The following is a 20,033-nucleotide window of genomic DNA, read 5'->3' as shown; positions in this document are numbered from 1 at the left end:
GAGGTGGGTTAGGAGAGAGGAGATGGGGAGGGGAGGCAAAGCTAACAGAAGACACACTCAGGAAGTTGGGACTTTGTACTGTTTTTATCAGGACATTCAGAGGAATTGTTTGAAAGTTTCTCATGACATTTAGTATCATTAGCTAAATCTCTGGTCCTCCATTCACTTTACTTCATGTCCTCGCTCTTCACATCATGACAGTCCTGATCTTACAGTTTCTTCTGCTTTGGGGTACAAGAGACCCCGAAGGTAAATGCCGATTTCAGGAGAGATGACTCTGCTCTGTGCCAGCTGCCAGTATTTGCTATTTGGACTGTGCCAGGCACTGTACATACCTAAACAGCCGAATAGCTTATATACCAAACATGCTTCATTAGATTGCATAGTGATAGATCATATTGAGTTTAGTCCTGGTGGCCTTATGCACCATCATCTTCTTCTATAATGGTTTTGTCTACTCCCTCCATCCCAGGGGGTAATTTACACTTCTGTTTCAGGGGATACAGGAAGCCTAACTAAAACCAGGTTTCAGAAAAGATACATTTCTTTTAGGCATGGTCGCATGTTTTGTTTCCAAAGAATCATGAACCTTTTTTGCCCTGTATAAATATGACATCAAAGCATTTAATCTGACAGCCTATGGAATTCACTCCAAGGCATGATACAAAGTAGCCTTCTTAACTGAGGACCAGAAGATTACATTGATTTTAAAAAGATATTTATTTTTTAATTTCAACTGTACTCCTATAAATCAAATGAATTTATACCCCCTAAGGCTTTTGATCCTATTTATCATGAACTAACAACAGTTTAAGAATAAAATAAACAGTCTATCTTTGTCTAGGAGATCTGCCAAAAGAAGAAAATTTGCTACAAACTTTGCTCCTTCCCTAGAATTTCAGTCATTTGCGTTAGGGCTCTGAGAGGAATAAAATAAACAAGCCTCACTGCTGATAGCCAAACCAAAATACACATTATTTTATCTGCTTTCAGTCCATGAGTATGCTGATGAAGAGAAAACGTATAATGCCTCTCTATCCAGTCTGCATCGAAATTCACAGTGGAATATTGATGATCTTTCCCTAAACTCTGTGCAGTGGGCTTCACAGGCGTTTGTATGCAGGACAGAGAGGATATAGATAACCTCCCTACATTAAGGAAAATTGCCTCCTTGTTTTTAAGAAAAAAGGTATTGCAGGGATACTTTTCTCTCTCTGAATAATGCAGTTTCCCCCAGTTAATCTGGAGGCCTCAAGTACTGATCTTTGTCAGTTCTTACTCTTGTAACTTTCTAATTTGCACTGTATTTACAGAGGAAAACAAATAGCAATCTGAATCCTCACAAAATGAGAGTTTAATTATTTTGCTGAATTCACACTATGTCCCCATAATGCTGTCTAAAGAAAGAAGTGTACCTCTCTGAGGGGAAAAGAACCGTAAGGAGTTTTACTGTATAGAATGAGCTATGGATCTAGCACTGAGAAATTACTCATAAAATTGGGAAAACAATCTTCTCACATCAATCAAGTATCCACATGAAGGTATACACAAATCACTTATCTAAGTGCTTTTTAAAAGCATATTTACACACCATAATATAATTATTGTGTATGGTAATGTAAAACAAACCACAAAGACAGGCGGTACTAGAGGGAGTGTGCAGAATGAGATCGTTACGTATATGAAAGTGGTGCAAGTCTGAGATTCAAAATCAAGTTTCATGTGCTACTCCTGCAGAGGCAAAGGCTTTGCTATGAGATGATCTAGAAGCATGGACACCCAGGCAGAAATGAAAATAGTCAGCTCAGAGTGTGAGACTGCTGCTTGGGATTTTTGTGAAATGCTGGACTTGTTCCAGATCATCTGTGTGATGAAGCCAAAACCAGTTTCAGGGAAACACAGGAAATCCTACAACAACTGTAACTTGAGGATGCTTTCAGATGCCTTCTGGTAAAAGCAGTCAAGACAGCACTACAAACAGGGATCCTGCCAGTGAAAGTAGTATTCCTCATCTTGACTTGTAGACAAAAGTGAAAATAAAAACCCAGACTGGGCAATCTGAGCTATACCTTGTCGACGCCGACTGTTGAGTTTTCTAAAGCAGGTGCCCTCCACAAGTCGATTGAGACGTTGCTGCTTGATCAGTTCTAAGATCTCAGGCTGAATCTTCTCTTTTAGTTCCCTTGGGAAGAGAGAAAGCAGGCACTTGTCAAATTCAATCAAAGACCATCCTCTTTCCTCTGAGACAGAGTCTCACAAGATGTTTCTGCAAGGAGTTTGAAGAGGACAACAGTCACAGACAAGCCCAGGTCAGAATCTAGTCTGCTCCAGAAAAAAACCCTTTTTCTTATAACAAAGAATGTGAGTCAGAATATCTCTGTTGTAGACATCTCCCTGCTAAAACATCACTGTATGACTCAGGAAAGTCACTTATTTATTTCTTACTTTACGCATCTAAAAATAACACTTGCTATAATCCATCAACAAGGTTTATCTGTGGCAAATAATGCTCTTTCATCATAGGAGCCCTGTGAAGTTTATTTGAGAGTCTATCACCTTTTGTTGCACAATCCTCTGCTGGTATACTTCACCAGCACAACACAAGAAGGCTAAAACACATTTTGAAACAATAATAGAAAACAGTGAGCAATCCCAATGAGCTAAAATAACATCCCGCACTATTTGCTTGTCCTTAATTCCACATAATTCAATTAATTCATTATTATCAGAATTTGTGGAAGACTAGCCCACAATTAGGGATTGCTCAAGGTTCAAATTTTACCCTTGCCCAGGAGCACAGTACATTTAGAAATAATATTATATATCCTTCAAAAATCCATTTTCTACATCTTACTTTGGTAAGAGTTCAAGATGTCAAGAACTAGGCAGAAAACATATGCACATAATATTTAAAGTTTAATTTCATACACCATCACATAGATTCACAGATGTCTGAATTCATCAGTTATATCCTCACTTAGATTCATTAAGAATATATAAAAGACAGGTTTAAACATCAACTCGACAGCAAGCCTAGTAAGATTAAAAAAAAATAACTAAATGTGTAGAGGATTTATAAAAAATGAAGTGTGTCAGAACCATAATTTTGCATTGCTGTGCAAATTAGGTAATACCAAAAATCATTCTGTCTGGTAGCATGTTCCAGCAATCATCATCAAAAGGAAGCTAAGCAGTGGTATCCCATAGAGACAACAAAATATTCTCTCTTCTTGACAATTTAGGAAGCCCAATCACTTCTGATTTCCAAATTCATTTGGATCCTATGCCTTTGATCTGCCAGACCCCTGCTGAAATCACTGTAAGTCCTCTGCTAGAAAGATCAGGCCTTTAAAATAAAATGCCATCTTTCCTCCATGTGTTAACAAAATGGTTGCAGTTCTTGATGAATAACTCACTGCATATTTACAAGCTGCGAAAATATATCCGGTCAAAAATCAAGGAAGCGTTGTAACTATAGAAACAGGCCACCTTTTGGAAATGTATTATCAGTCCTTTAGGACAATTTTCAAGTGCTGCTGTTTTCTCATTGGGATCTAAGATGCAGATCGATTAAACGGTTAAATACTGTGATTAAAAGAATTTTGTTCTTGAATAAGTGTCTTGCTTTTACTGAGCTGCTGACATTCCCTATTCCTCAGGTAAAACCTGAGAGCAGGGGCTGAAGACAGCAGTGTTAAAACACAAGTATGGATTACTCAGCAGTCCAGGCTGCAAACTAAATCTCCAGCTGGACTAATTTCAAACATTCAAGACTGGTGTAAACATTAGTTTGATATTTATGTAGTTTAATTCAAAAATTGGATGGTTATCATTAAATAGGTGTTAAAGATAGCATAACAACATAGTTATAAGAAATCACTGAAAATAAAAAAAAAAGAGAATGGGTCACCCACCACACTAACATCTGAACGTTTGCTCATAATATTCCCTCTTCTGGCCTCTAAAGCCCCATCTGCCCTTTACAAACTGGAGGAAGAGAAGGATTTTTTAACAAATCCTAAAAGAAACAGGTAATCCTCTCTAAAGTACCTCACCGCCTAAGGCAGACTTCCTATAGGAGAAAGGGAGGTAGGAAAGAAGGGACCTCATGCCTCTTTCTTATGTGCTGGAGTCCCTCTACCCACATGCATGTATCTGCTTTAGCAATTGTGAGGCTCAGATGTAGTGCTCTCTTCTGGTTTATGGTCGTCGTACTTATCATGCAGAGGTTGTGGATACAACTCCTTACTCCATGGAGAAACAATCTTCGGTAACTCTGGACTTTAGTGAAACCCGGTAAGACCATCAAACCCTTGCCACGATCACTTACTGCACTTACTGTCCTCAGCAGCTCATGCCAATACGTGGTTACTCTGGCTTGTATGGTTTTCAGCTACTTTTCTGATAACATGACTCCAGATATATTTTTGCAAAGTGATCCCGCCACTTAAGGCCCCTCACCGTCAATGTTTCTGTTCCATCTCTTAAAGGCGACAGAAGTGGGTCAGAGCAATCAAACCACAGAACACAAAATAAAGATGTGCTTCTTTGAAACTATATTTACTTCTGAAAGCTGTCTGAAGGCAGTGCAGCTCTGTTCCTCCTGATCACTGTCTAAAGACAGGAGGGTCAGAAAAAACATCTTTGGGTGGGAAATAGGCATTCCTGCCTAATTTTAAAATCAAACAGGCACAATTAACTAAAGGAAGATCATAAATTCAAATATGTTTTGTGAATATTTATTTACTGTCCTTCAGATTACATTTGCTTAACAGTTTGTGCCTTGTGAATAGAGAGATCAGACTAAGTCTAAGGAGACTGTGGTTTTAAAAACTACAGTTACTTTCCTACCGTGTTTCCATCACATAAGAATGTCAAAAGTTAGTGTGCTGTTAAAACAGAAGAGTTGAAGGAACCACACAGTAATATACGATTGCTAATTTTGTGATCTCACTGGTCTTGGCACTGTAGGCAATACTGATATAAGTTACTTGTTTTTAAAATATCTGAAAATCATTAGAAATGATTTTCAAATTATTCACATTACACTAATTCTTCTTCAGCACCAGTTATAACTGTCCCCAGCTTTCACCTTTTCAGTTTTGGTTTAGACTCACTCGTTAGCTGTTTCCTTTCCACGATGGGGCATATTACAGACATTTAAATCATTACAGCACAATGGGAGAGTAATCCCAGAACTCGTGTTTTGTCCTTTTATTTCTTTGGCATCTAGCTATGCTCCCTCTCCTAATCACTTCACACATTTGGAGCACAAATAGAGAGTCTTTCTGCAGAGAAATATGTAAGATAAAAAGCAGAAAAGCATCTAGATACCTTCCTCTACTTCCTGGTATGTTGCTGATTTTCACACGACGTTACTTAACAATGATTCCCTAGTTGACATTAACTCTTCTTTAACCAGTAAGTCTCCAATTGGATGTCAGATCTTTATCTAGCATTAACCCATCTCTGTTGACATTTAATTTGTCAAGGAGATCTCTGGTCCTCTACAGGGCCACAGAATTCCTAGACAGCTTCTTCTAAAGCCATTCAAAATGAAACAGTGATACTTCATGATTTCATTATGGAATGGCAGTTTGGATGATCAAAAAGGATCCTAAGTCCTTGAATCTATTCTGCAGGACTTTTTCTTTTCCCTAATCAAAAGTAGATATTGAAAATCTTCATATGATACAACAATGTTCACATAAAAGAAACAATTAATTCTTGCAAACAAGTTTGTTGTAATTATCAGGATCTAAGGCAACACTTTCCAGATTACATTCAAATCCAACTTCACTGAAGCTTCTCTTATCCAGCAGCTTGAAAGCTTAAAACTTCAGTACTTCATACAATGAAGAGCAGAAGAAAGACTTCTATCATTTTCAAGGCAGGAAAAATCATCATCTGATTGCCATATTCTCAAGCAGAATTAAACAAGATCTGCTGATGTTACAGTCACAGTTGTGCACATTCTCTTTTAGCATATCTGCAAGGCTTTAAAATATACAGCTCAACCACAATTGCTCTCTTCACTCACAGTCTCTTTCCCTACAACGGGGCCATGATTCTGTACTTCTATCAATTGTGCCATCTATGCAATTTGAGAGAGTTCAGTACAGGGAATCAAATCAAAGAGGAAAATGAAAGAACTGTTTCTTTTAACAGTCAAGAACAAGTGATCATGGATGTAATCAAAATGCAAATGCATGGAGTTAAATCTCTGCAAATGCAGTTGTGATTGCTTAAACACCTTATTGATTTACTTAGCCTTTACAGCCTTTAGGCTTAGCCTTTGTCCTGAATCCAAAATGAGTCCCTGGTAACACTCCAGTTGCTTTTAACTGTTTGTGTTGGCTGTTTCACTTGTTCCATGACGGGGAAGGAGACTCAGCACTGTGGCAGCAACTAGCCAGAGTGACACTGGAAATAAAGACCTTGCAGAGGGCACTGACAAATTTCATGAGGGTAGATGATGGACTTGTATCATACTTAAACTGTTGACTCATAGGGAAAGCAAGGAAAATTAGAAGCTTTGGTGGCATGCTTAGCAGTAGTGAGCAGCTTTAAACCACCAAATGTTGCAAGGGATTTGCAGGGGATTTCTGAGCAGTGTAACGATGCAAAACAAACTGGAACCATTTGTCGCTTTTTAATTGATGCATTACTATGAGTGACATCAGTTCTAATTGGGCATTAGGTCCTATTTTCGAACACACTGAAAACATAAAAGAAGCATTCCCCTTTTGATCTACATTGGTATGATTAATATTTAGTGTGTAATTCTACTTAGCTTATGCTTCCACTGTTACCCTGCTGCCCCTGGAGGAATGTGTGTCCCCCTCCCCATGTTGAGCTTGTTCTTAGATATCTGCATCCTTTAGAAACAAATCAAAATTAACATCCTGCTTCTGAATCCTGAAATTCTCTGGTCCAAATCCATCTCTATACCTTTGCCTTGGAGAAGGAGATTTAGAAAATCATGAGCCATTCCACTTGCTGGACACAGTCAGGATTTCACAACATTTCAGCCGATGCTTCTGGAGCCCTCACCGTTTCTCTGCTGATCTCGAAAGGTTCCTGCTATTCTCAGTACATCATTTGCGCACCACAGAGTCTGCATCTGCCCTGTGCCATCAGTTCAACCACAAGCTCCGACTTGGACCAGAGCCAAGTACAGCCTCCATTTTTCATAAAACAGAACAAAGAGTATTCTGAGAAATGAGAAGGAGCTATGGAGGCAATATTAGCCTTTGATACTTTGCAGTAAACAACAAGAAAATGACTGGCTAGCTGCCAGAATGTTATCATTTACAAATAAGTAAATGACTACTTGTCATTAATACCAAAGATAATGCTAGAAAAAAAGACAGTGGTACACAACACCACTCTTGTGAAGCCAGTGTGTATTGCCTCCTTCTGAGCTTCTCCCTGCCTTACTCAGAGAAGTGACATTTGGAATTTTTAAAGACCATTGGACGGAAGACAATATTGCGGTGTTTGATTAGTTGGATTTTTTTTTAAAGTCACTACCAGCACCAAAATCAGAGTCACAATCATGCAGAGAAGGAAATGTCAAAGCACAGTTTCATATGAATAAGCCATGTGAGACCCTGTTGGAATTTGCCAAATCTGGTTTCACTGAACTCAAAGAAAAAGTTACAATTCCCAGGAAAAGAAAATGTAATGTACTTTGAGCAGATGCCACATGAGCGCTCTTGAGCACATCTCCCTGGACAACTTTTCTCCCCGGGTTCCCCCAGGAGGGCTCACAAATGTCATTTGCAATTGTTAATACTTCCATAAAAAAACAAGTGGGGAGAGAAGAAAGTACTTACAGAATTGGACGAGACTGGAAATCTTCCTGGTTCATTCTTTCAGACTGGCGTATTTTCAGTATTTCTGTGTAACTGAGATTCTGAAGTTTGCTCTTGAATTGATCCAGAGAGCTAGGCTTGGTAGTGAGTGCTCTCATTATCTGTTCTTTCACTACCTGCATTACCTGCAATTGACAACAACAACAAAAAATAAAACCTTTATTAACACCTTCTGTGTTTTTGTTTCAAATCTAAGTCTGGGTTACACTAAGGTTTCTAGGTATAGAAGGTGTGGTCTCCGGATGACTTTTCAGTAACATAACCAGAAGATAAGCCAACTTCTGACAGGGCATCACAGCCTACATCAAAGGCTCATCTGCTCTGTAATAAGAAATAAATTTTTTTGGGAGGGTGGTGGGGAGGGTGTTACTTATTGCTTGGCTGTCTCCCTCAGCAGCTAAACTACAATCACTTGTTACTGGATTTTAAGTCCTGCTCTGTCCATGGTTTGTGTGCCCTCGGCAGCAGTAGTGCAGTTCTTTTGCATCCTGAGCTAAGATCACAGAATCACAGAATATGCCAAGTTGGAAGGGACCCACAAGGATCATCGAGTCATCCTGGCCCCGCACAGGACCATCTCCAAGAGTCACACCATGTGCCTGAGAGCACTGTCCAAACACTGCTTGAACTCTTTCAGGCTTGGTGCTGTGACTACTTGGGGAGCCTGTTCCAGTGCCCAACTACCCCATGAGGGAAGAACCTCTTTCTAATATCCAACCTAAACCTCCCCTGACACAACTTCAGGCCATTCCCTTGGGTCGTGTCACTGGTCCCTACAGAGAAGAGATCAGTGCCTGCCCCTCCTCTTTCCCTCACGAGGAAGCTGTACACTGCAATGAGGTCTCCCCTCAGTCTCCTCCAGGCTGAGTAAACCAAGTGACCTCAGCCACTCCTCACACAGCTTCACCTCAAGGCCCTTCACCATCTTCATTGCCCTCCTTTGGATACTCTCTAATGGCTTAATGCCTTTCTTATACTGCTGTGCCCAAAACTGCACACAATTCAAGGTGAGAACACTAGTGCAGAGTACAGCATGTCAGGGACAAGTGCACACTCAACACCAGAAGAAAAAAAGCTGTGAAGTCCTGACAAGCCAACTGAGAGCGCAGATGCACACCCTGACTTCTCCCAGTTCAACACAGGTGAAGTGCACAAGCCACAGGGACCAGCCCAACTGCGCGCGAGAGAGACCGGGGAGAGTTTCAGGTCTTGGAGCTCTCCTGCTGCTGCTCTCCTGACCAGAGAGCAGTAGCACAAGGCTGCTAACTCGCCTATTGGTCCCCTTATTCCTTACACCTGGAGGTAATGGGCACACACTGAAACACAGGAAGTTCCCTCTCGACATCAGGAAACGCTTTTTCACTGTGAGGGTGATTGAGCACTGGCACAGATTGCCCAGGGAGTAGTTTATGGAGTCTCCATCCTTAAAGATACTCAAAAACTGCCTGGACATGGTCCTGGGTGACTGGCTCTGGGTGGCCCTGCTTGAGTAGGGAGGTTGGCCAAAGGACTTCCAAAGGTCCCTTTCAATCTCAACCACCCCGAGAATCCACGAGAGCCTTACACTGCAGGCACATTATGGTCATGCATAGTGAAAGAGAGAGAACTTTCTAAAAAAGACCATTAGTCAGGGAAAAGAGAGAGATCAATTTGCCAAGGATATTACAGGATTGCTTTTGAATAAATGCCATAAACAATGCAAACCAAAAAATGAGAATGAAGGATGGCTAGGCAACAACCATCTATCTGTGTATTAATTATTTTATCAAGAGAAAACTGCTGAGACACAGTTAACCAAGGAGAATTGCTTGGATTTATTTCAGATAAATACATATCACAGATTACTGTCTGTGTCTCCATAATCCTAGACTCATTTCCTTGGTGCTGGTGCAAATCACACACTTTGAAATATTTATCTGATGCTGTGCTTATGTTGGCTGAAAAAACAATTTATCATTCTTAGAAAGGCCCATGTCACCCAAATGCAACAGCTATTAAACAGTAGGAAATAGTAACACCCACTAGTATCAAAGTGAATGTGACAGAAATCAACAGCTACACAAACACAGGGCAAAGCTTTTTCTGCACTGTTAATTTTCCTTTATTCTTTCACCTTCACCATGTATCTTAAACCAGAAGCTCAGCCCCTCAGAAGTTCCCCAATAATGCTAAAAACTTCTCTTTTCATATGAATATTTCATTGTTTCACACGTGTTGCCTCAGTCTTCTAACTCCTTGCCTGCACTGTTTTCTATTTTTGCTTCCTGAGATGCAACTTCTTTCTCAGATGTGATCTAAGCACTCATTTTAGCTGTTTCTAGAAGGTGAAACTAAGCAATTAAAGAACTGAAAATAATCTCCTTCCTTACTACTGGGACAACATCCATCCCAGAGGTCTACTTCAAGAGTAGCAAGATGATTTTCCTAATGGTGTTGGCTCAGGTGGGCAACAAATGCCTTTGCCACATTTTCACCCCCTGGATGAAGCACCCTATCTACACTCACTTGACTTCTACAATAACTATCACTACCATATCACCTTGATTTTTCAGCACTAAACCAGATTTGCAGGTAAATATAGTTCCTGCCATCACTTATGCATGCATGCAGTTTCAGTTTCATGAGTTCATTCAAATATCTGTACAACCTGATTTTTTTGTTGCTTACATGTACTTTCCTAAATTCAGGCATTCTCCCTAGGGAAATTGTCTCTTATGAGTAGTTTTTCGCATAAAATAAATGGACAAACAAATAAACAAATACTGTATTTTAGGGAGTTGCATGCATGAGGGTCTTCTTTTTGGTCTGATCTCTAAACAATCCATGTGAAGCAGTGCTCATTCCTGGCTAAACTCTGCAAAGAAAGTTCAAGTTCAGTAGACTAAGGGCACTGTCACTTATGCTTAGTGGCAGCACCCTTGTCTCTCTTATCTGTAGCTCATTTTTGTGGTTAACATGAAAACAATGAAAATTCCTCTTCTTCACTATGGTCTGAAAGGTTATTCACAGGGTATCATCAAAGAACTACTTGGTCTAGAGGCTCCCCTTGCTTCCAGAGAGAAGGCAGTAAGTGTATGCCCCAGGGCCAGAATATAAGGAGATGATCACTTCCCTTGTAATGTTTATAACCAACACTATTTAACTAGCTGGCCAAAATGCCAAAGCTGCTGACTGTGTCAAGTCTCCTGAGCATTTGGGAATCACTGCCAAGAACCTCTAATCTGTTTAATTTCCAAAGCTGAGTTGCCAGCCCTAGATTACTGCCGTCTGAGAGACAGCATCGACCCTTCTTCCATGTGTATCTGACCTTACAATGAAATTAAAGGTATTCTCAACCCAACGTGATTGTACCTAAACACTGCAGACAGTTGTTTTAATTACATTATGTTTTGCTACTCTTACTGAGAAATTAGTGGTTTAGAGGGTGCATTTGCTTCAAATCACATCCTTTTTTATCTGATAATCTCTTGTATGGTTAAGAGAATCCCAAGTTCTTCATTGAAACTAAGACAGGAAAATTCACTGAAGACATGAAGAGAAAGACAGTAGGAAAGAAAACATAACATTTTTTTCCCATTTAAACACAAAGGACCTTATTCCCCAGATTTTGTATCCATCTACCATATTTCAATAGCCAGTATCCTGACATTACATATTTTTCTTTAAGGTTTTTTTAGTCTAGTTTTTTATGTGTTTTGTTTATTTGACCTCATCTTTGGCGTATCATATTCTGACTGCTTTTTCAACATTTACACCTTCTCTTTTTCTGTTCCTTCTCTCTCTTGCCATGACAACTTCTGCCTACGCAAGTAAAGTCTCTTCTTTCTGGATGGAGCAGAGGTCTGAACACTTAGGCTGTACAACAAGGGGTCAAATAAAAAGAGTGAGAAGTTGTTAATGTCAAAAACAGGAGTTTATCAGGGTCAAACTCTACAGAAACCTTCCCACTAATGTCATTTCAGCAGGTCACTTTCAATTATGGAAAGCACAAACCTCTCCACTCTACTTATCCCATACTGATGCAGAGTTTGTTTCAGCACTGACTAGAGAAGATGGGCAGCCACCTCAGACACCTACCATTACCCTGAAAGATTCTGGAAATTTAAGTCTGAGCCTTCTACTCATCAGACATACTCCTTCTACAAACTCACAGCATCAGTCTTCTCATAAACCTCTCACAGAATATCCTGAAGGCCTGGATGTTTCCAACCCACTTGGGATGTTTCCCAAGGGGTAGTGGCTATAAACTGATAGAGGGTAGGTTTAGATTAGATATGAAGAAGAAATTCTTACTGTAAGGGTAATGAGGCACTGGAACAGGTTGCCCAGAGAAGCTGTTGATGCTCCATCCCTGGCAGTGTTCAAGGCCAGGTTGCATGGGACCTGGTCTAGTGGATGATGTCCCTGTCCATGGTGGTGGAGCTGGAACTAGATGATCTTTAAGGTCCCTTCCAACCCAAATCATGCTATGATTCTGTGATCTGTGGAGCATGAGATGGGAGATGAACCCTTCTCTAATTCGCCCACAATATCAATGTTTCACTTGAATAAGCATGCCCTTTGACATGTGATGACAGCAACAAGAACACATCTGGATGCCATCACAGAAGCCACTAAGTTGTACCTCTAGTATCTTGGGGCAAATGTTACACTGACTGCTTCTTGGATTACTGACTCAAGGGGTTGTGTGTGTCAGTATGTTATGCTGACTGACTGCTATTAATCTTGACAGTTCACCTTTTGTATGCACAGACAAGACTTAGGTATAAATAACCCAATTACAATGATGTGCTTACTTCAGTGCTTTCTTAATTTGCCTCAACACTAGCAAATATTGCAAGATATTATTTCCCTACCTCACTGCAGCATATGATAAAAGAGCAGCCACTAGACTGCATTATATCCAGAGACTCCCCTCTAACAACCAAACTTGAAGTACCTGAGATATAAGAAGCTTTAGACCCTCATTCACTAGCTTTTTCAGTTTTTCATTCAAAAATCAAGCAGCCAACAAACAGAAAACTGGAAGAAAGACATCTCTTTGCAAATTGGTTGTTAAGAATTCATACCTAGTTTCCTTCCTATCTAAATGCTCCTGAAAAGAAGTAGCCTGGTTTATACAGGGTAAAGAATGCAGGGAAAAACATAATTTGGTGATTGAGATCCAGATTGATCATTTCAGTCAAAAAGGGATTTCCTTCAGTTAAATCCACAAGGCAGGCAAAAATAAGGTTGCAGAATGAAATGGCGAAATCATTCTTAATGAACAGGGCTTACTGACAAAGGATGCCATAAAGAAAATTTAATTCTGAAGGGAAAGGAAATGACTTTAGTTTACAAGCAACCTGTCAACTCCTTTAATGAAAACTTTACATGTTTAATGTGTGCACCAGGTAATTCGAGACATTTTTTAGACTGTTCCAAAGGATAAATTGCCTTAACTAGATCAATGGTTATATTTTCAGAGTACACAGAAGAGTCATCCTGAGAGACTTCAAGGTCCTTGGAAGATAATTTAGTGGGGATTTCCCTGCCCCCATCTCCACATATTGCAGTCTGTGAATTCACTACACTAGTCTCTCAGTCACAGTCTGTACCAAGCATTCACTCCACATTACTTCAGCATATTAATCCAAACATGCCCTCCTACAAAAGCAAATTTAAACTCTGTGCTGGCACAATCTAACCATTGACAAGAGATTCCAAAATTACAGACAATTACTTCTATTGCAGTCTGTGTACTCTAAAATCACAAAAAAACCCCTCAGTTTTCAATTTTCTTAGCTATTCCAGAACACAGGGACAGTTACTGTAGCCAGCAATAAAGAGGGAACTCTAAGCCGTCTGGATGTATGTAGCCACAGGAATAATTAAGTTGATTCATTTTCAGGAAGCAGGATGAGAAAGCAGCTGTCAGAGGATTTAGCAGATATAAGCTCTGATACATTTTATAATTTTCTGCAGAATTTAAAACCCATTGCAAAAAAAAAGTTTGTATTGCTGGGGTTTAGGCTTGCTTTTCTTTCTTCCCTTCTTTCCTCTTTTGCTTGTGATTATAATTTTCTAGTATGAACCAAGATATTTTTCAATCTGCACAGAAGAGACTTGAAACAATGTAATGGTTTTGATCAAACTGGGCAGTCTGTTTCCATGCAGTTATCAGTATCAGTATCATCAGTTCAGCAGTGACTATTATTTTGCAGAACAAATGAGCACACCTAGCAGATGCGATGATGAAGCTGAGAGATAGGGGATGTGACAGCAGTTCCACACAAGGTGTTTAAAAGGTCTATAGCAGGTGTCAGAAAACCTAATGCTGTAGTAATAGATCAATGTGAAGTCTTGTCTGGAGCCCCAGGACCCAAAAAATTGCCTGCCCTCTGCTGAGGAAAAGAGGGAAGAGAACCTGAAGAAGCCTGACCTTGCACTGGATCCAAAGATCCAGAAGGTCGAGTACTGAAGAAAGAAAAGGCTGAAGATGAAACGATCACAATTGTTTTACATTTCAGAGAAGTTCTTTATTTTTCTGCCTTTTATTTTCTCTTGACTAATGAATCACAGGTGTGGGAAACCAGACTGAAACAACACAGTTTCTGGGAACTGATGGGCTGACATTACTGTTAATCCAAGAGTATGAGAGAAGGGATAGAGGATTTATTACATTCCTGTAAGAAAGATGGAATAAAAGCCCCAGGATCGTGAGCACATGGAGCACCATGAAACAGGGTACGAAAGGGAGGCTGAGAAAAAGCAAGGAAGGAGTCTGAGGAGTGACTCCATCTGAAGATGCCGATGTAGAAAATTTCGGTTCCCTGTGAGAAATTCCTGGCTCATTCTGCTACTGGATGTGAGCATCTTGTAAAACATATTCAGTGGAAGTGGACCACTTATTGCTGAACTCTGTTATATTACATCCCTGGGCTCATCCACCTCTACAGGAAGAACCTGTAGCCACAGCCTAACTTGGCACTTTCCAAAAAAGCTCCCAGAATTCTGTTAGCTGCACTGGTTACTTTTTCCTTGGATACATTCATCCTGACGGAGAACCACTGGATACACAAGGAGGCCTCCAGTTCTTTTTCAACATTACTGTTTATTTTCTCAGTTAAACCCAACAGTGATGGCAGAGACTTTGGCTGGGAGCAAAAGCATCTTGAACTTGACTGAGAAAAAGACAAAGGACTAGCACAAAATTCCACTCAAGGGTAATATGGCAGGATGAAGGGAATATGGCAATATATCAAGGAGATGATTTTGATAGGGAATGGGAACAGACTCGAGTGTACAAAGGAAAAAGAAAGCAAGCTAGTAGGCAGGGTGTTATGAATATGGAAAAGTGACCTGTGCAGGAACAAAGGTTTCAGTGGGGAGTATCAGCACGAGGAAGCAGGCATCTGGCTGACGGCTTGCAACAAAATTAATTAAAATGGGGACTAGTCCAAAGAAAAAAAAAGGAGGCTAAGATAGATGTTGTATTTCAACAGAAAATGAAGACTAGAGGAAAAGAATAAATGAGATTTTGTTAGAAGTTCAATTAAAAGGAAATAGGAAAAGAGGGGGTAAAATATGGGGGAAATTATATCTTTCTAAAAGTATGGCTTGGGAAGCAGCTGACTGAAAGGAAACCTTCCTTAAGGACTGGCCTGAGGAAGCTGAGGATAAAACTGATAGTAATAGGAAGAGAAGTGAACAGCAGTCCTTTACAAACTTAAAATGCAAGTACGTTTAGAATCATAATCAAAATATATGCAAACACTGTCCCTAATGTCTTCAACCATTTTGATAAAAGACAACGTGAAAGAAGTTCACTGTCTTCTTGCAGGGCTAAAATCAGATGCTACCCTCAATTATAAGAGTTCCATTCAAAACAATGCTGATCTATACACACAGGTCAAATGCCACTTACATGGGTCATATTGGGCAGAAACAGGAATTACTGACAGACAAGGAACCTCTTCCTCACTTGAAATATTTGTAGAAAACTATTTACATCAGAAATAAGGAAAATCATTAATGTCTAGAACTTGAGTTCTTTGATTTCTATATTTTCTTATGAGAAAAATATAAGGAAATAAGGAATAAATTTCTTTGCCTGTTTATGCTTTGTGCCTTGAGGTAAGCAAAGCAAGAAATAAGTGCTGTGTGTCAGTGTTTCTGTGCCAGTAAAATGATGTGCAAAGTTAATATGACAGGTTTTGTAAACTTCCTTGTTAGTTAATTGAAGTCTTAGGTCAGCCAATATTACAGTATTTCCCCCAATGTCTGACAACCTCCTTTGGCAAAATAAAACATGCACAAAATCATTTGTGGGTGGCATTTAATCCAGGGCTTTTCACAGACAGAATGTACTGATCTTCTCAAACAAAATGTTAAATGAGGGGAGGGGGGAAAACGAGGAGATATTTGTATATATCCTTAGTTATATACCAATGTAGTAATTAACATGTCAAATAGCACGCTTATGAATTCTAACAGAAAATAACAAGAGAGTTACCCATGATTAGGAACAGACATTTAGGTGCTGCTTCCCTTAAAAATACACAGTTACATTAAATGGCATACACTAAATGAAAATTAACTGTACTTTATTGGTAAACTTCTGGTTCTAGAGAAGGAAAGCTAGGACAAGATTCTAATAGGTAATTTTTTCCATAAGATAATATAGAAATCAAAGAACTCAACTTCTAGACATTATGATGAATAACAAAAGTACTCCTTAAATGGGCAGAAAATCAGGAAAAGTAGTGGAACAATTTATTTTTTTTTTTAAGTGGAACAGAAAGATCTGGAATCATTGCTCAGTACATCTGATAAATGGATAAAAATGTAAGAACAATGCTTTGCATGACAGCTCCACATCTTCCTATCTCCTTTAGCTGAGACAAAAACAACATAAAGGTCTGACCAGCTGCACTGCTGAGAAAATCTCCAGGCTCTTTCACCAGTTGAAACCACTGTGATGAGGTCTTTCCTGTCTGAGATATCAATAACTAAATGGAATTGCAGGTGGTCTAAGCCTGCCATTAGACCTGTTTGTCTTGTCTCCAGTCCACTTCAGGGACTCTCCAGCTCCACCTCTAAATGGAAGGAGAGCCAGTGCACCAGGTTTGTGTCTTTTTAATATCAAGAGAGAGCTCCTCAGTCCTCTAAGTGACCAACAGATATACCAGCTAGCACAAAAGCACCAAGCAAAATGGGGACAGCTTCTCTACCTTTCAACTTCGTGCCTCTTCCCTTTGCTCCCAAACATTCTCCCAAACCAGACAGACCTTGAAAATCCATCTAGTGTGTCTATGAATTCTACTTGTTATGAGTAGCAAATTCAGCAAAACTTCCCATGTACATTTTCCACAGCAAATGGTATTTTGCCTATGAAAAATGTTCATTGATTAAACTCCATATATGCAAAAGCTTCACAATTTTGCCCAGCTTTGCTAATACTTCTGTGTTCCTTCATCAAGTCCAAAAGTTGGCCCCTCATTCAAACAGTAAAATTCCTTATTTGATTGCTCAAAGTACCTCATCACATTTTTTCTGTTTCTCACATGAACAAGAGAAGAAAATGATAAATAGAAATTGGAACCTTCAGCTTTTGTTTTTCTGGACTTGACTTAAATTACAGTCCTCTCTTCAATGCTACATTTTTCTTTTCTTTTTGGCATTCCATTTTATTAGAAAAGTGAAACTTCCAAAGTTTCTACCTAACAAAAAATGACCAAAAGGACCAAAAATGTGGTTTTGGATTCAGTTCTCTGAACTAGAAAGCTGAATTACACACTTATTTTTAACTGATGAATGCATAAGCCCAGTGTTCGGTAGCCTGGTGTTGGAATATTTCATTCAGCCCCATTATTTGCATGCCCTTCTGATTAGGCTGAGCATCTAGAAATTATAAAAAAAGCAGTTGTACAGATGTGCTATGCCCCTGAATGAGCCTTTATGCTATTTTACATCATAATTTATAGCAACATTAAGCTGTAATAATTTTTAGGTAAACTTAAAAACATGAAGAAACCTGAAAAATGTGTCTACTGAACACCAATTTTTTAGCACGTCTCACATTAATACCTGCTTCAAGTGATAATTGGTATCAGAGAGTCCAGTCTGTGCCACAAGAATAAAAATAGTTACATGAAATAACTGAATGATTCACAAAAATGCACAAAGAAATGAAAAGGTTAAACCCATTGAGACTTGTGAGATGCTAGCTATAAATATTATTCTGTAAATCTGCTGCTCACAAATTACTGACTTGACAGATCATAATAAGTGTCAGGACTATTACAAATCAAGGTCTGCCTGGAACTGCCAAGCACACACAAAATGTATATGTCCAAGAGAAAGAAAAAGAAAAAAAAAGTTTTTATTGCCATTTAAAAAATGTAGTGAAATTACTGAATAATACCTTTGGAAAATTCTAAATTTTTGCAGTCTAGTCTGATGAGATCTTTCCCTCAGGTAGTTATATCATTACTGTGCTGGTCATATAAATATGAACAACGCATATTATTTTTCCCCTTGAGTTGTGGCACATAACCAAGCATATAAGAAATTCAACTAGACTATTCTTAGAAGAAAAAGCACAGATGACATGTTTTGCCATACCTCATTCTAAAAACTGCAGTGGAATGGTTTATGGCTTCAGAAACCTATATTTTTGATTGCTGCAAAGGAGCAATCTTTTCTCCCACAGATCAAAGGGAAGCTTTTTTGGGATCCACATGCAGTACCAGAAAATAAACTACTCCCTGGGATAGAGAACAGTGATTTATATGACACCTAATACTAACACCAATGATTCAGAAGCATTCAGGCACCTCACTGTGATTACAAAACTGATCTGCTAGCCAGTGAAACTAGGAATGGAACTAACTGATTAGGTTGTCCAATCCTTTGCTTCAAGATCATGATACCCTTCCACAGGCACACGGTAAGTCATCCACAGATACAAGAAATCTTAACTAAAGACATATCAGTGACCATCAGATCTGTGTAGACTGGTTCCATTGCTCCATCCCTTTGACTACATGCATAGGAAACATCTGAAAAAATCATAGTTTTTTCCCCTCCAGTGAATACTGTGTCAATACCATATTCTCAGCTTTGTGGTTTTGTTGTTTTGGTTTTTTTTTCCCTTGTTCCTTTCAGTCACATCAGAGCCAAAAGATTTTTTCTCATAAAAGCATTAAAACAGGATTGTAGTATTTGGCTTCAAGTTTACTTCCCACTATCGATTTGAAACTACCAATGACATACACAGAAACACACACGTACCCAGAAACACATTGATCCTGCCTAGAAGGGTAAATACTGTTCTAAAATAATGTTATTTCTAGTAACCAACTAGTGAGTTATGGATGGATAAAAGCTTAAAATCTTCCAGTGATGAAAGATCCTTTCTCTGACAACTTGAATGCTATCCCTGCACCTTTTTACCACTGTCATAAATCAATGCTACTTCTTTCCATATTGTCATTAATCTACATTTCTAATCAGTCAGCAGACTCCTCCTTTCCTACAACTCTATGACTATTTACTCCGTGTTTTGGGGCAGGAGTAAATTTAGAATTAAATGCAAACTATTTATTTTCCCTTTAAAGGTTAGATTCAGAGTCTGTGCACTCCAAACTGCAGCAGTCACCAAAGAAAAAACTATCACCCTCATTCTGAAATTTCCCTACTGTCTTGTATGTGACTACACAAAGGATTTGCTTTGGTAAATTTGGTCAGAATCAGAAAGATGCCAAATGGGATATGACATGCCAGAAAGAACATGGTCCAGGGGCACAGACATAGGGTGTCCAAACACTCATTTCACATGTTGGCAACAAGGACTCTAGAACTGAGGTTAAAGATATAAGGATTTTAATCCCCCGTTTTGAATCTTCTGCTGTGTTGAGTAATTAGAGTGCAAAAGAGCACATGGGGCAATGAAAGCAAAAGTTTCTGTAAAACTTTTTTACTATTTTATCCTGCTGGATAAAGGAGGAGGAAATTCCTGTAGGGGAAAGATTGGTGAGAAAGATGCAACCTATGTTTCTGTGTATGAAGAGTTCACAATGTGGTGGACTCAAAGGGAAACTCTGTGTAGAGGTAAGGCACAGCAGGTGGAAGGGGGATGGTATTATCAGGGCTCTAAAGTCAGAGAAAGGTAAT

At 39.2% G+C, this 20,033-nt stretch overlaps 1 protein-coding gene across 2 annotated transcripts in view; it reads right to left on the bottom strand.

Moving 5' to 3' along the window:
* The window catches only part of ELMO1 (engulfment and cell motility 1), a 312,368-nt gene that overhangs the window by 20,804 nt on the left and 271,531 nt on the right, over positions 1–20,033 (bottom strand). For both annotated transcript variants that reach the window (XM_050308939.1, XM_050308947.1), the window contains 2 exons: positions 7,839–8,002; positions 2,070–2,182 (listed from right to left, as the gene is read on the bottom strand). In XM_050308939.1, coding sequence (XP_050164896.1) covers positions 2,070–2,182; positions 7,839–8,002 — 277 coding nt within the window. The remainder of the gene's footprint in view (positions 1–2,069; positions 2,183–7,838; positions 8,003–20,033) is intronic.

The sequence above is a fragment of the Myiozetetes cayanensis genome, unplaced genomic scaffold (genome assembly GCF_022539395.1).
Source record: "Myiozetetes cayanensis isolate MyiCay16 unplaced genomic scaffold, myiCay2020 scf1, whole genome shotgun sequence".
Taxonomy (NCBI): Eukaryota; Metazoa; Chordata; class Aves; order Passeriformes; family Tyrannidae; genus Myiozetetes; species Myiozetetes cayanensis.
The sequence above is the reverse complement of the archived record's forward strand: the minus strand, read 5'-3'. Positions and strand labels throughout refer to the sequence as shown.